Raw genomic sequence first — 14,184 nt, forward strand, 5'->3', positions numbered from 1 at the left:
TCATAAAATTCTGTATATCTAGAGCCAAAATCCCTCCTGTGTTATTCTAGTAGGAATGATAGCAGCAGCATTTGGCATGTGGAATATGAATCTTTCTTTGAAGCTTTGCTTTAGGACAACAGGTCTCCTGGACGAAGCATTATCTGGAACTCAGTGGCAAATGAAACAAAGGTAATATTGGCAAATAAGAAATTCTAGGGGGTTAACTTTGAAAAGCAACACCGATCTGCAGCAGAGGAAGAAGAAATGGAATAATAGTATTAGTATGGCATTCACCCTGATTCAATTTACCAGGTTACCCCATAGGACCGTAACATTTGATGGCACTTTCAGATGCACAATAGTACAACCACAAAGAAATTCCTTAAAGTCAGGGAAAGACTTGAGGAGAAGACGGTGTCCAAGTCTGAATTGAGAGGGAGCTGAGGCTGTTGCTCAGGATAAGATAAAGTTTGGGTACGAGTAGGAGGCAAATTCAAGGCTCCTTTTCAAAAGGATGGAATTTCACAAAATGTTCTCCACATTTTGGCTCTGATGAGCTGTCTCAGAAGATTTCCACTGTGATGGGGAACATTTAAACATCAGAGCTGGAAAGGAATGCTCCATTCCAGTTCAGCTCCTTCCTACAATCCCAGTGGAGGGCTGAGGTTACGCTATAGCATATCTCCTCCTTATTCCTTAGCAGTGGCCACCTGAAACTTTGAATGCTCAAGGAGTCTGTCCAGGAACAAGTGAGAGCTAAAAGGGCCATGTAGTGCTGTGGCTAAGAGAGTTTTTGCGCTTGGACTTCTAGTCTCTGCCCTTTAGACTTGTGAGGATTTCACAGTAAAAAAAAGAACAGAAATGCGGCAGTTGTCCTTATTTTGGTGTTAATGGTATTCATGCCTTACTATTTTTATCCATGCACAAAGCCAGCTTATGGTTCAGAGCTCAGCTGGGCTACTGCTGAGCTCAGCAGGACTGAGGAGCCGAAGCTGCTGCTCTGAAGAAGAGGCTGCTTCTGCCTCTTGAGAAGGGGGGGGCAGCAGCTGAGCTCCAAACTCAGCAGGAGCTGTGGGCAGGAGCTGGTCTGTCTTTTCTCAATCAGTTGAAGGCTCCTGGCTCCTAAGCACTGCTGATTTCTGAGGTCTTCAAAAGCGGTGAGACCCATGCCTGAGTGACAGAGCTCAGTGAAGATTTCTGTGCTCCAGAAACTGCTCCTCAGGGAGACAACAACTCTTCTCCCTGCAGAGGAAGAGTTTCTAACCCTCTCTGAGCTAAAACTGGGTTGCAGCTGCTACTGTGCAGCTGTCCATCCCTCCCAGCAGCAAATAGCACTGGCAATGCCCTGCTGATGCTCAGGAAGGGCTGGAGTCCCAGGGTCCCTGCCTTGCCTCTCACAAAGACCGGTGGTAACCTGCAGCTGTGGGAGGTGACGGCTCTTGATGCAAGTTTGGGATCCTGCAGAGTCTCAGCAAGAGCAGTGGCAGCACAGATTAGAGCCTTCTCCTCATCAGAAGTGGCCCTCTGCCCATCCCAGTGAGTTGCAGGTAGGGCATACTGCAACATAATAACCTGCTGCAAGTACCGATTTGTATCATTTCTCATTCCTGGAGGAAAAATCTTGCATGGGAAAAAATGCTCTTTCCCCTCAGCCCACCCCCCCACTCCCCTCCATGGCATGTTCCATTTTCTAATTTGGAAGAAATGTTGGCTTGTTCTGTTTGGTTGAATATATTTGTTGTTGTGGTGGTGGTTTTGTTTTTGCTTCAAAAAGATCTTCCTTTTGCTTTTAAATGCAGCTGATAAATTGCCTAGTTCCTTTTTCTCCATGCTCTGACTAAACACTTTTTTCTGTCAGTATTTTGTCTTTCAATCTAGCATACCAAAGCAGTGCAGGATGCAGAGGAGACGGGTTTCCCATGCAGGAAAGGGAGACCCATGATAGAAAAGAGGAGTATTGTGGGTGGGTACTTTGGCAAATTGCATCGCTGCATTCTTGTCTGTGATAGAGGCATGTTTCCAAACCAGGTCCTTGCTCCAGCTGCCATCATCAGCATGGAAAGAGCTGAAAATCATCTGTGGTGGGAAAAAGAAAAGAGGATTAGGGAAACAAAAAAGAAAAGGATGACCTCTTATTCTGGATAACAGTTTGGCTGAAGATTGAGAAATATGCAAAGCAAGTTACAAACAGATCCCTACTGGCTTGCAATTTTGGAGAAGCCAAGGCAGGACCAGGATTCAGGTACGACAGCAGCGCACACCAGCCCAGCGTGGTGGCATCCCATGGGAAAAGCTACTGCTTGCCAAGATACCTGACACAAACTGTGACTTTCAAATGGTGGCATACTGGGCCCGTCAGAAACCCTATTTTTCTCTCCTAATATGCACAAATAGACTGTGGTACCTTCCAGTTCTTTGCCTCCTTAGACAAAGGCTCTCACACCCTTTTGATCCATTGCTGCACAGTGTTTTGATGGTGTCCCCACTTGCACAGCCCTAAAATGCTTGGTTTCATTCTTTCATCTTCAAAGCACTTTGATTATTTGGTTCTAGGCCAAATGACCAGAACATCCATGCAACTCTACCAAAATCTACTCCAGGATGTGTAACAGTTATGTATTGGCTGTTGACATATGCACAGCTCTAAGCAAACCCATTTTGTCCCTCTGGGAGCAGCTAGAGATTGGAAACCTTCTTTAAGAGCAGACAGCTATCTTCAGTAGACTTGGGTGAGATGAAAAGAAATGCGCGACATCAGCTGAGGAATTTATGCTGTGCCTTTGCCCAGATGTTTGTAAGTAGTACTTCAACAGGCAGTTTTAGACAGGAGAAGCACCAAATGTGTATATAGCATTTTTTGATAGTTGCTGAGAATTGCATTCTGGGAATACACACATCATTTCATTGTATGGCAACTAAATTCAGTGCAAACACTCCCTTCTATGCAAACATGCCCTAGGAGTAGGAACATTATGCACATTTTTAACAGTGAGGTTAATTAGGTAATGGAACAAATTTTCTGTAGTAATCCAGTTAATTTCCAGCATTTATAGACTTTAATCAAGATTGAAAGGTGCCCTGACCCCATCAGGAGTGATAGTGAAAGTCTTGATAGTGAAAGTACTTGGTAAAATGGCTTTTGGTTTGTAGTAGGTGAAACTAAATTATGGCTTTGAATCTGTGAAACCAATTCTGTTTGAATGAACAGTAACCCAGTTTCTGGTAGTTCACATGGTGTATTTTCACACTGCAGTTTGCTGTTCCAAAAGCAGGACAGCTTGTTTAAATCTGAAATGATGAGTTTCTCCAGCTCTCCTGAATAACAGGCAGAATGCTGAAATCCACTGGGGTATTCCCACATGAGCTTAATGCGTTGTAGGATAAACAAACCATAGAAAAGTAAAATCGACATAAAATCCTATCAGTCATAAGAAACTGGGGTTTCACAAATGCATGAGTCATGAAACACTGGGAGTTCATTTTTCCTATGTGGGTAGAAAGACTGAAGGTTTAAACTATCCTACAGACCAAAATAAAATGTGGCCTCTTCAAGAGAAAAAAAAAAAAAAAAAGTCTTATTCTTGGCTGCCATGTGAATTAGCAATACCTGGATTTTGTAGGGTTCATTTTAATCCCATTTAGATCCCATGGGCAATATGGGCTAAAACACAACAGTATGGAAGTGTAAAAAAAATTAAATCTGAGAGGATGGCTATTTTTAATGCAGATGAACTAGAGAAGAGGGGTTTTCCAGGATTGCACCATCCCATGCCTCACAGGGTGAATTAGCTGCCCGCCTGGCACAGAGGAGACAAGAGGCTCATGCCTTTGCTGCTTCCTATGTCGGACTACAGTCCCAGATTTGAGAAATCCTGCTCAGGAGGTCACCCTAGCACTCCTTCGCCTGGGAGCTGATGGGTTGATCTAATGCAAGACACTGATATTTGCTGGTACATGTAGGCTATGATCTCCTTAGGTGAGGCAGGAATATGTCTTTTGATAGATGAACTGTTTGGTGCCCTGACCTCTTGACTTGGCCTGTGGCTATTGCAGCAATGCACATGTTGAATGCTACTACTTCATTTAGCACACACTTTCTCAGCAGAATTGCAAAAAGCTACTGGCAGGCTCATCAGAAAATTCTGATAATTTGGCCTACTTCAAGCTGCACCTTTTCAAAGCAACGCAGCATTTAGTCCAAACACTAACATTTTTCACAGGATGAATAAAACATCTTTCCAGTGAAAACTGGCAGAAAGAAACCAAACTAATAGAACAGTAGTACTTTGAAAGCACAAAAATTTCTTTTATTTATCTTTGAAAAAACATTTTCTAGATATCTTGGATTTTCATTTTATTCAGAGAACCTCAGTATTGACTACTCCAGCAGTCAATGTTAATTCCAGTGCTAATTCCTATAGACTATTCCATCACAAGATGTAATAATTTTTGATAATGTCAAGAACAGAAATAAGTGTTTGAGATAAATCAGTGTGAACTATAGAATATGAAGGTATCAGAAGACTATTTTGCACATACATGCAAGAGAAATACAAGGTCTTTGAAAAGAATTTTAAAACCAGCTTGAGTATTCTTGTGAGATGAGAAAGATACTAAGAGACTTTTTATCATGGCCTGTTGTGATAGGACAAGGGGTAATGGTTTTAAACTAAAAGAGAGGATATTCAGGCTGGATGTGAGGAAAAAACTCTTTACAATGGGGGTGGTAAAATACTGGAACAGGCTGCCCAGAGAGGTGGTGGGTGCATCTGGAGACATTCAAGGTCAGGCTGAATATGGTTCAGGACAATCTGATCTAGTTCAAGATGTCCCTGCTCATTGCAGGGGGTTGGACTATATGAACTTCGAAGGTTCCTTCCAACACGAACTATTCTATGATTCTATGATCTATAAGGTCCCTTCCAGCTCAAACTGTTCTGGGATTCTATGATAATTCACAACATTTATCACCCAAGCCCAGAGTTCTCTGAACTTTTATCCTGTTGGCTAATGGCTCCTTGGCATCTCCCCACTCTCTGGTCTGGGGTAACACATCGCAGAGAAGATCTGTAACACAACCAGCACACCAGCAGGACAACCAGATGGCACTGCGAGGGTGGCAGGATGGAGCCAGGGGCTGCCCAGAGCAGCTGACACCAGATGTGTGTGAAGCAATGGGCAGAGAAGGAAAAGGGCACAAGAGCCTATATTCTCCAGCTAGAAACATTCTTCATTCATACAGCTGCTGCTGCCAGCAAGATAATTGTGTAGTGAATAATATAAAGGAGTTTTCTAGTGATTGCTGCCCAGTGATGTCTCCCCATTTCTAGCACGCAGAGAACAAAAATTAGGTCAAGACCTCATTTTTGATGTTTTAGTTGCTATTGGACTCTGTAAGAGAGGCCAAGCCAGCTATGCTAAGGCATAAGCAGAGACAGAGAGGTTGCTATGTCAGAGGTGGGAGGATAAGGGGCAGCTGCACCCCACTGTGACCTCCAGCACTCCTGTTGCAGCCAGAGTTGCCAAGGTGGCCATGGGACTCCCCTTACCCAGGCTGTTCATCCGTGCTCAACACACTGTGCATCTCATCAGCTGGAAATGGTGCCTCTTGATGTCCATCTCGATAGAACCTGCGGCTTTTTTATTATATTGAACATCTATTTTCATTTTAACATTGTCAAGAGGAGACAGGAAAAACCATCTTGAAGGTACCTGCCATTTCTCTCTCCATCGTGAGTAACTGCCCTTAATAGAAGGATCAGAAAGAAATGAAAGAGAGGAGGAATGTTTTGTTTGTTTTTTTTTTTTTTTCCACAACACTATTGTGATAAATTTGTGCTTCATCTTTTTTCCAAACTTATTCTGCAGGGAATTTTTTAGGCTTCATAGGCCCTTCCTAGACTTCTTTGTTTCTGCCAAGTCAATAAGAGACAGAAGGCTGCTGCTTTTAATACCTAGTGATGACAGCAGTATTGATGTTTGTTATGTTTTTAACAAAAACAAACACCTCTTGCTGAGTCAACACTAGCTTTTGGACTGAAGTAGTGTTGCTGCTGAGAAGTGAATCCCCTGATTGTCCATAAATACTGCACGCTGGCTGCATTGGCAGAGCAGCTGTGGCACACAAACTCAATTCCTCTTGGAAAAGAGCCAAACTGTAAGTTTTGCTTCTGCTGGGCACCAAAAGGGTACCAATTCCTAGCATAGGCACAACCAAAGAGTCCCATTTTGGTTTAGGCACCATGTCATGGGCAGAAGGGAGGTAGAATAATGTTTTAGTCAAGGCACATGTAGTTCAGTCAAGAAAATACCGACAATTCTTAAGCTCAGCAGAATCCACCTAGAGACCATGCTCCCTCCTATGCATCTGAGATGAATGAACAGCTCACACCAAGGACTTTATCAGACAATTATACACAAATGTATACAGAAATATATTTATTGCTGTTAATCTTCATTTGTTCTAGAGTAGGACTGAAAGTATGGGGGAGGTGAAGCGACTAATTGAACAATATTGTGCGATCCTACAGAAAGACATGATTCACATCGCACATCTTGCACTCCTATTAATTGATGGGCAATACAAACCTCTGTGAGTAATATGATCAAAATTCTGTCAAAGAATTACTGCTCACATCAACAAGTTAGAAAAAAAACCACTTTGTGTTTGTCATTAAAGGGACAGAGCATGTTCATGAGCTGAATTAATGCTTTTATTAGCAGCAGCATTACTGGTATCAGTCATAATTAGAACGACCTCTGTAACTCATGCAAATATGTCTATATTTCTTGCAATGAAATTCACCCTCATTCAATTTCTTGCTACAATTTTTAATGATTTCTACTCATTTAAAGCAACACCGGGTTTCACATTCAAGTAGGGCAGAAGAGCAAAAAATGTAGAATATACATGTACCTTAGATAAAGTACTGTGCTGAAAAAGTTCTATTTCCCCTATATTTAGACAGTTTACTAAAAAAAAAAAAAAAAGAAAAAGCAGCACCCTCTATCTTGTGTCTGTTATTTAGGGGGAAAAATGTGAAAAGAATAGTACATTGATGCAAATAATTCTGAATTTATACAAAGAGCATGATGATTAATATCCCTCCCACGCACCTTTCTGAATGAAGAAAGTGTAACTGCAATGATTCTGACTGGAAATGATTTCTTCTCTCAAGTGAGTGGGAGGTGATGTGCAGGTGCTTACACTGAAGAAGGGAGGGTGAGGTTAGCGCAGGGCTTGGCTGGCCTTGCTCCTCTAGCAAAGCTTCCTTCTGAGCTGCATTCACCCTGTCTTCAGCAGAACAGTGTTCTCCAGAGTGAACGCCTGCCTGATTTTCTTCTGAAGTGTGAAAGTAAACAGTGTAAGAGAGGTTAAAAATCACACTTTGTAGGGAAGCAAAAGAAGATGCATATAAAACAGTGTGAAATCCTACTGGCCAGGGTAAACGCACTAATACATTCTGCAGTATCTGAAATACTGTGAAAATTTCATTGCAACATGCTGAGAAACACAAGTTAAATGAAACGTTGACTACTTCTAGCCAGGGTTTTCTCAGTTTCTTGGGGATGACCCAGCTTAATATGGGATAAGCCAGCAGATCTGATCTTTGCCCTTGTTCTAGAAATCAGTTATCTGGCTGCTGTGACACTGATACTTTGCTTATAAATAAGGAGGTAGTTACTCCCTTGCAAAGATTAAATCACATGCTGTGGCAAGCTGTGGTTCATCGGAGTGAAGCCGGGCTGGGAATGGGGAGCTGCTCAGTTTTGTTGTGCTTTAACCGAAATATGCACTGAGGGCAGCAATGCCTCAGTACTGCAGGCAGGCAGCCCCCACTGCAAGACCCCTGGGAGCCCCCTGACCCGGCTTGGCCCAAGGAACCTCACAAGGATATGGGCACTGCTTAGCACCCTCCTCTCGGGGTGGGATGCATAGCTGGTTTGAGGAAGTGTTCCCACTTGGAGTACTGTGTACAGTTCTGGTGTCCCCAACATACGAAGGACATGGAGCTGTTCAAATAAGTCCAGAGGAGGGCCACGAGAATGATAAGAGGGCTGAAGCACCTACTGTATGAAGACAGGCTGAGAAAGTTGGGGCTGTTCAGCCTGGAGAAGAGAAGGCTGCGTGGAGACCTCATAGCAGCCTTACAGTATCTGAAAGGGGCCTATGAGGACACTGGGGAGGGACTCTTCATTAGGGACTCTAGTGATAGGACAAGGGGTAACAGGTTAAAACTTAAACGAGGGAAGTTTAGATTGGATATAAGGAAGAAATTCTTTACTGTAAGGGTGGTGAGGCACTGGCACAGGTTGCCCAGAGAAGCTGTGGCTGCCCCATCCCTGGAAGTGCTCAAGGCCAGGTTTGATGGGGCTTTGAGCAACCTGGTCTAGTGTAAGGTGTCCCTGCGCATGGCAGGGGGGTTGGATCTAGATAAGCTTTAAAGTCCCATCCAACCCAAACCATTCTATGACACTATGCTGCTATGGCATCCAGGCGGAGAGTCCAGGCTTCCTGTGCAGAGCATTGGCAGCCAGTGGCTCAGGCCCACTGGCAGGAGCAGGTTGCAGGCTTTCTTCAGCAGGCCAGCTGCTGCCCCTCTTGGTCTGATTATTTATTTTAAACACACGAATAAGCTGGCAAGCCCCATTCACCGCGCCGGCAGACACATGATACTCCGCTTCTGCTTTCAGGCAGCATATGCTTGTACGAATCTAGGTTTTAAAAGCTTCCTGCTTCTTCCTTCCCCCATCTCCTTCCTCCTTTTTGTAAGTGCTTTGGCACAGAACTCCACAAATCTTTTTTCCTGGTCAGCTGGGCTGTCTTTCTGGCAGGTACGCTCAGGCTCACCGGGCCAGGACACGAGCAAGCACTCCGCGAGTGGCACCCATGAGGGGTGAGGTCACCTCCTCTCCTTGTCACACTGTAATATAACCCCGGGCTGACACTGTAACAACGAAGCCAGAGGGTATTTGGACTGTGAATCAAAGCTCACTTCCCCTCCCCGCTCCTCCAAAGCCCACCCCACCAACCACCGTCCAGCCAAGCATTCCTGCCCGATCCCGCGCCGCACGGCTGTGCCCCCCACCCCAATCCTCCGGGGAGCGCTCCCGGCGCCCGGCAGGGGGCGGCCTTGCCCCACGGCTATGACCAGCGGCGGCGTGGGATGGAGGGGGCTTCCCCGCCTGTACCGCCCGGCCATCGACGGCGCGGGTTCCCCGCCCGTTTTAATGGGGGGGAGGGGGGTGTTTAAAGCGTGCCAGCTCGCCTGAAACAGGGGTTTTCCCTTGCCGGGGGGCACAACCTCCTCCCAGCCCCATCCCACAGCTGGAGGTAACAGCGGGGTGCTAAAAATGGGGGGTCCTTCATACACCGACCCCCCCCAAGCCCCTGTGGGCGAACCGCCGCGTTAGGGAGGCCGCGCGTCATGCAGCCGTGCTCCCCATTGGCCCCTCCCGCCGCGCGTCACAAAGCTGCGAGCTGTGACGCAACACCCTCCGTCCCGTCAGTACTCCTCCTCCCCTTCCCCCTCCTCGGCGCTTCTCTCCGCGCACCCCGCTGTCTGCAGCGTGGCCCTGCGGAGGGTGCGCTCTGGGACGGCGGAGAGGCCTGCCAGCTGCGCACGCCCGTCACGGCGTCCGCGAGTGCTGCTGCATACGGAGGGGGACCCTGCGCTTAGTTTGTTTTAAATAGTGTTTATATGTGTATTTGGCACTTTTAACAGGTGAAAAACCAATCAGATACATCGTTACTAAATAAAATATTAAAATGTAATTGAAAATTCTCTATATATGTATGTTGGTGTAATATATATATTATACATGTTATTTCTGTTGCTCCGCAGTCACCGGAGCTGTATTTCATAGGATGCTCCCATGGAAAGCACGGACCCCTCCGTGTTCTCCGGGTTTTCTTTCCCCCGCCTCGCCGGCGAAGAGGGCGGGCAAGCCGGCGCTGCGCTGCCGCAGGCGGCTTTGAAAATCTCGGTCAGTCGCTAAGCGGCTCAAACCACACGGTCCGGGATCCTCGGCATCTGCTCGGAGCGGGGCCCTTGCCAAATTTCGGCTCTGTGGTATGAAGTTTGGCTGTGCTTGGGATAACCGGGAATGTGGGGGGGGGGGGACGGGGGGGGGGGGGACGGGACGGGGGGGGTAAAAAAGGCAGGGAAGAAAAAACAAAAATATGGGGAATGAATGGCAGCGCGGAGCTGGGGGCCCCCGAGCGCGCATCTTGGCACGGCAGGAGCCGGGGGAGTCCGCGCCCCCCGCGGGGGCAGGGAGCGGTGTTACACTTGTTGCCTCCCTCCTCGGCGAGCGGCCAAAGCCGTGCGGGAGGGAGGCTGCCCTGCGCGGGTTTTCCAGCTGGGCCGCGCGTGGGGCGGAGCGGCCGCGGAGGGCCGCGCTGGGCACTCCGCCGGCGCGGAGGGGCGGGCCGTGCCGAGCCGAGCCGTGCCGAGCCGAGCCGAGCCGAGCCCAGCCCAGCCCAGCCCAGCCCAGCCGTGCAGTGAGAAGCTGGCGGGGCGGCCTGTGGGTGCGCGGGGCGTGGGCGTGCCGGGGGCACCGCCGAGGCCGGCCATGCAGATGGAGGGGGCGGGACGCGGGCGCCGTGACTCGGAGCCCCGGAAGAGCGGAGAAACCCCGTATAAAAACTACTGGGGACCTTTCCCGGGCACAACCAGGAAAGCTCCGGAGACGGCGGTAGCCGGCGGCGGCAGCGAGCGGCGCGGGGCGGCCTCAGCCCCGGCGAGGCGCCCTCAGCCCCGGCGGGGCGCGGAGAGCGGTGGCTCTGCAGGTCTGGCGCCTTCCCCTGCCCCGCAGCACCGCCTGGCTCCGGCGGCTTTTTCCTGGCCCCCGACTTTTTATTCTTTAACTCCTTCATTAGGTGCGTGCCCCCCTCTTTGCCGCCGTCCTGCGGAGCGGGGCGGCTGCCGGGGAGCGGAGCTCCGGCGCCGGGTGCGCGCCGCGGCTGATCGCTCGCTTTCCGTCCTCTTTTGCCAGGCGCGGAGGGAAAGTACCCCGGGGGAGCGGTGAGGAGCCGGAACGGTGCCATCCAGCCAAGGGAGGCGGCGGCCGCGCACCATGGCAGACGATGAGAAGGCCGGCGGCAGCCCCAGCGGGAGTTACGCGGGCGGCTGCGAGAGCGCGCAATGCAACGTGCTGAGCTGGGAGCAAGTGCAGCGGCTGGACCGCATCCTCAGCGAGACCATCCCCATCCACGGCCGCGGCAACTTCCCCACGCTGGCCATGCAGCCCCGCCAGATCGTCAAGGTGGTGCGGAGCCGGCTAGAGGAGAAGGGCATCGGCCTGCGGGACGTGCGGCTTAACGGCTCGGCCGCCAGCCATGTCCTCCACCAGGACAGCGGCCTGGGCTACAAGGACTTGGACCTCATCTTCTGCGCCGATCTCAAAGGGGAAGCCGAGTTTCAGACTGTGAAAGACGTGGTCTTGGACTGCCTCTTGGATTTCTTACCCGAGGGGGTGAACAAGGAGAAGATCACGCCGCTCACCCTCAAGGTAAACCTGTCCTGTGTGCCCAGGCGCCCAGAGCAGGCAGGTGCAAGCGCCTGCCTGCGGGCAGCGGGCACCGTCCCCTCCGGGGATGGAGGGCTGCAGTGAGGGGCGCAGCTCCCACCACACCCCGACACCCACCGGGGACCGTGAGTGATTTTTGCACCCCACACTTAAAACCGAGGAGGAGTTTGCAGTAAAGCGCCCTTGCTGGGGACTCCTCTGGATTAATTAGTCTTTCCTCGCTCTCTCTCGTTTGACTTGCTGGGAGCATTGACTCGCTGGGAGCATTGACTTACCTGTGCAAGGCACTGCAGATCTCCCAGCTCGGCTCTGCGGCAGCTTGGTTTGCCAGACACGCTTCCCGGTGTGGCTCTGGGGGGAACTTGGGTGGCTTTAATGTCTGCGAGAAGGAAACCGCATCTGCAAGGCACGCTTTCTCATGTGCATAATGCGCCAGAGGAGATGCGTTTTCCTTTCTCTCGGTGATAGTTGGCATGAGTTAATTAGGCTGAATGCCTTTTAAGATTTTTTAGCGGGATTTTTGGAATATTTTTTCGGGGGGGGCAGATTTGTGGAGCCTGCACTGAAAGGGCAGGATTGAAGGGAGTGAACACTTGCTAGGTTTTTTTGTGGGGAGGGGAGAAAGAAGTGGAAAGCGATAAAAAAGATTTCTTAGTTGATTGTAGCAGTGACCTTTGTGGGGGGGTGCATGCACAGTTGGCATGCGTGCCATGGGCTTCATGTGTAGATGTATTTAGAAGTGATTGAAAGAAGCAGTGTTGGCTTATGCTTCCCTAGCACTGCACAGTCCTGGCAGAGCACTCTCCCCTGCCATTCCCTTGCAATGATAGCGCTCCAGGCTCTCACATTAAGCATTTCTCTTCTGGTTTGTATCTGCACGCTCCGTGAAATCCTTTATGAAATGCAAGGGCTGGGGAGAGGGCTGGGGGGGGTGGGGGAGAGCTAGGAAATGCAAACAAATGCATTGAACAGGAAACTTCTTGCGTCTGTGTCTTCATTTTCTCATTTTGTCTTTCCAATTATAGGAGGCTTATGTGCAGAAAATGGTAAAAGTATGCAATGATTCAGACCGATGGAGTCTCATCTCCCTGTCCAACAACAGCGGCAAAAATGTGGAGCTGAAATTTGTGGACTCTCTGAGGCGGCAGTTTGAATTCAGTGTCGATTCCTTTCAAATCAAGCTGGACTCCCTGCTGCTTTTTTATGAGTGCTCAGAGAATCCGATGACTGAAACATTTCACCCGACTATCATTGGTGAGAGCGTCTATGGGTGTTTCCAGGAAGCCTTTGATCACCTCTGTAACAAGATAATTGCCACCAGAAACCCAGAAGAAATCCGAGGAGGTGGTCTTCTGAAGTACTGCAACCTTTTGGTAAGGGGCTTTAGGGCTGCCTCTGAGTCCGAGATTAAGTCCTTGCAGAGATACATGTGTTCAAGGTTTTTCATTGACTTCTCAGACATTGGAGAACAGCAGAGAAAGCTGGAGTCCTACTTGCAGAACCACTTTGTGGGATTAGAGGACCGCAAGTATGACTATCTCATGACCCTTCACGGTGTGGTGAATGAGAGCACAGTGTGCCTGATGGGACATGAGAGGAGACAGACTCTGAATCTAATCACCATGCTGGCCATCCGGGTCCTAGCCGAGCAAAATATCATCCCCAATGTGGCCAATGTCACCTGCTATTACCAGCCAGCCCCATACGTAGCAGATGCCAACTTCAGCAATTACTATATTGCCCAGGTTCAGACGGTGTTCCCTTGCCAGCAGCACACATACTCTACTTGGCTGCCCTGTAATTAAGGACTGAAATTAGTAGACCCAGTGGGGAGAACATTTTCTAAGACCTAGGAAGGGGCGGTGCGTCCCTTTGAAATGGGGTGTTTTGTGCAATCATGATCTGCTCTAGTTTTCAAGCTTGGGAAAAGCTTGTGGTTCTTCTAATAAATAACGGGAGCATGATTGAGAAAGAACCCCAGAATAATTGGATCCTACCCCAGAGCACAAGAGGCCTGTCATTAAAAGCAACCAGCTTCCCCTGAAATATGTGAGGGAGGAATGCTTGATGACAATATGGGTTGGCAATATCTGCTCCCATAGCTTTGGCATAGAGAAGGTGGGAAAGCCTTATTTTCTTTTATTGTTATTCTTACTCTAGAATGGGATCTGCAAAAGGGAGAATATGAAAGAAACAAACCAAAAAAAAACAACAAAAAGAAAAAAAATCACAAAAATCAATTCTATATATATATTCAGGAGTTAGAGGCATAAAGCAGAGATAAGCTGAATAAAAATGTATATTGGAATTACTGCATTTGGGGCTTGCAGCAAGTGCTGTCTATGGATTGACCGTATAGAATGTATAGCTTGCTTGACTAGAATGCTTTACCAGAAACAGCTTGCTCCAAATGAACAGTAGTGGGTTGGTACAGTTATAAAAACAGAAGCACGTACGATGACAAAGTCCATTCTTTCCAGCTGTGTGCATGCCTCACATTTTAAAAATGTGAGAATGCAGGAAAGCCAAGCTGTGGCAAACAGAATATACTCAAGGACCAAAGATTTTGCAGATAAGTTATCCAAGCAAAGAAGATACAGTAGAGTATATATATATATATATAAAAGAAAAGAAAGATGTTGCTATATTTGTACACACCAACAGTAATCA

The 14,184-nt window shown here is 48.3% G+C and overlaps 1 protein-coding gene across 1 annotated transcript; it reads left to right on the forward strand.

Moving 5' to 3' along the window:
* Nucleotides 1-11,046: 11,046 nt before the first annotated feature.
* TENT5A (terminal nucleotidyltransferase 5A) lies at nt 11,047-13,319 on the forward strand (the record flags this gene model as incomplete). Its single annotated transcript, XM_080616118.1, has 2 exons — nt 11,047-11,496; nt 12,540-13,319. The coding sequence occupies exons 1-2, from the start codon at nt 11,062-11,064 to the stop codon at nt 13,317-13,319; spliced, it is 1,215 nt and encodes a 404-aa protein (XP_080472244.1). The 5' UTR covers nt 11,047-11,061.
* Nucleotides 13,320-14,184: the final 865 nt, after the last annotated feature.

The sequence above is a fragment of the Psittacula echo genome (assembly GCF_963264785.1).
Source record: "Psittacula echo genome assembly, chromosome: 4".
In the NCBI taxonomy this organism is placed as follows: Eukaryota; Metazoa; Chordata; class Aves; order Psittaciformes; family Psittacidae; genus Psittacula; species Psittacula echo.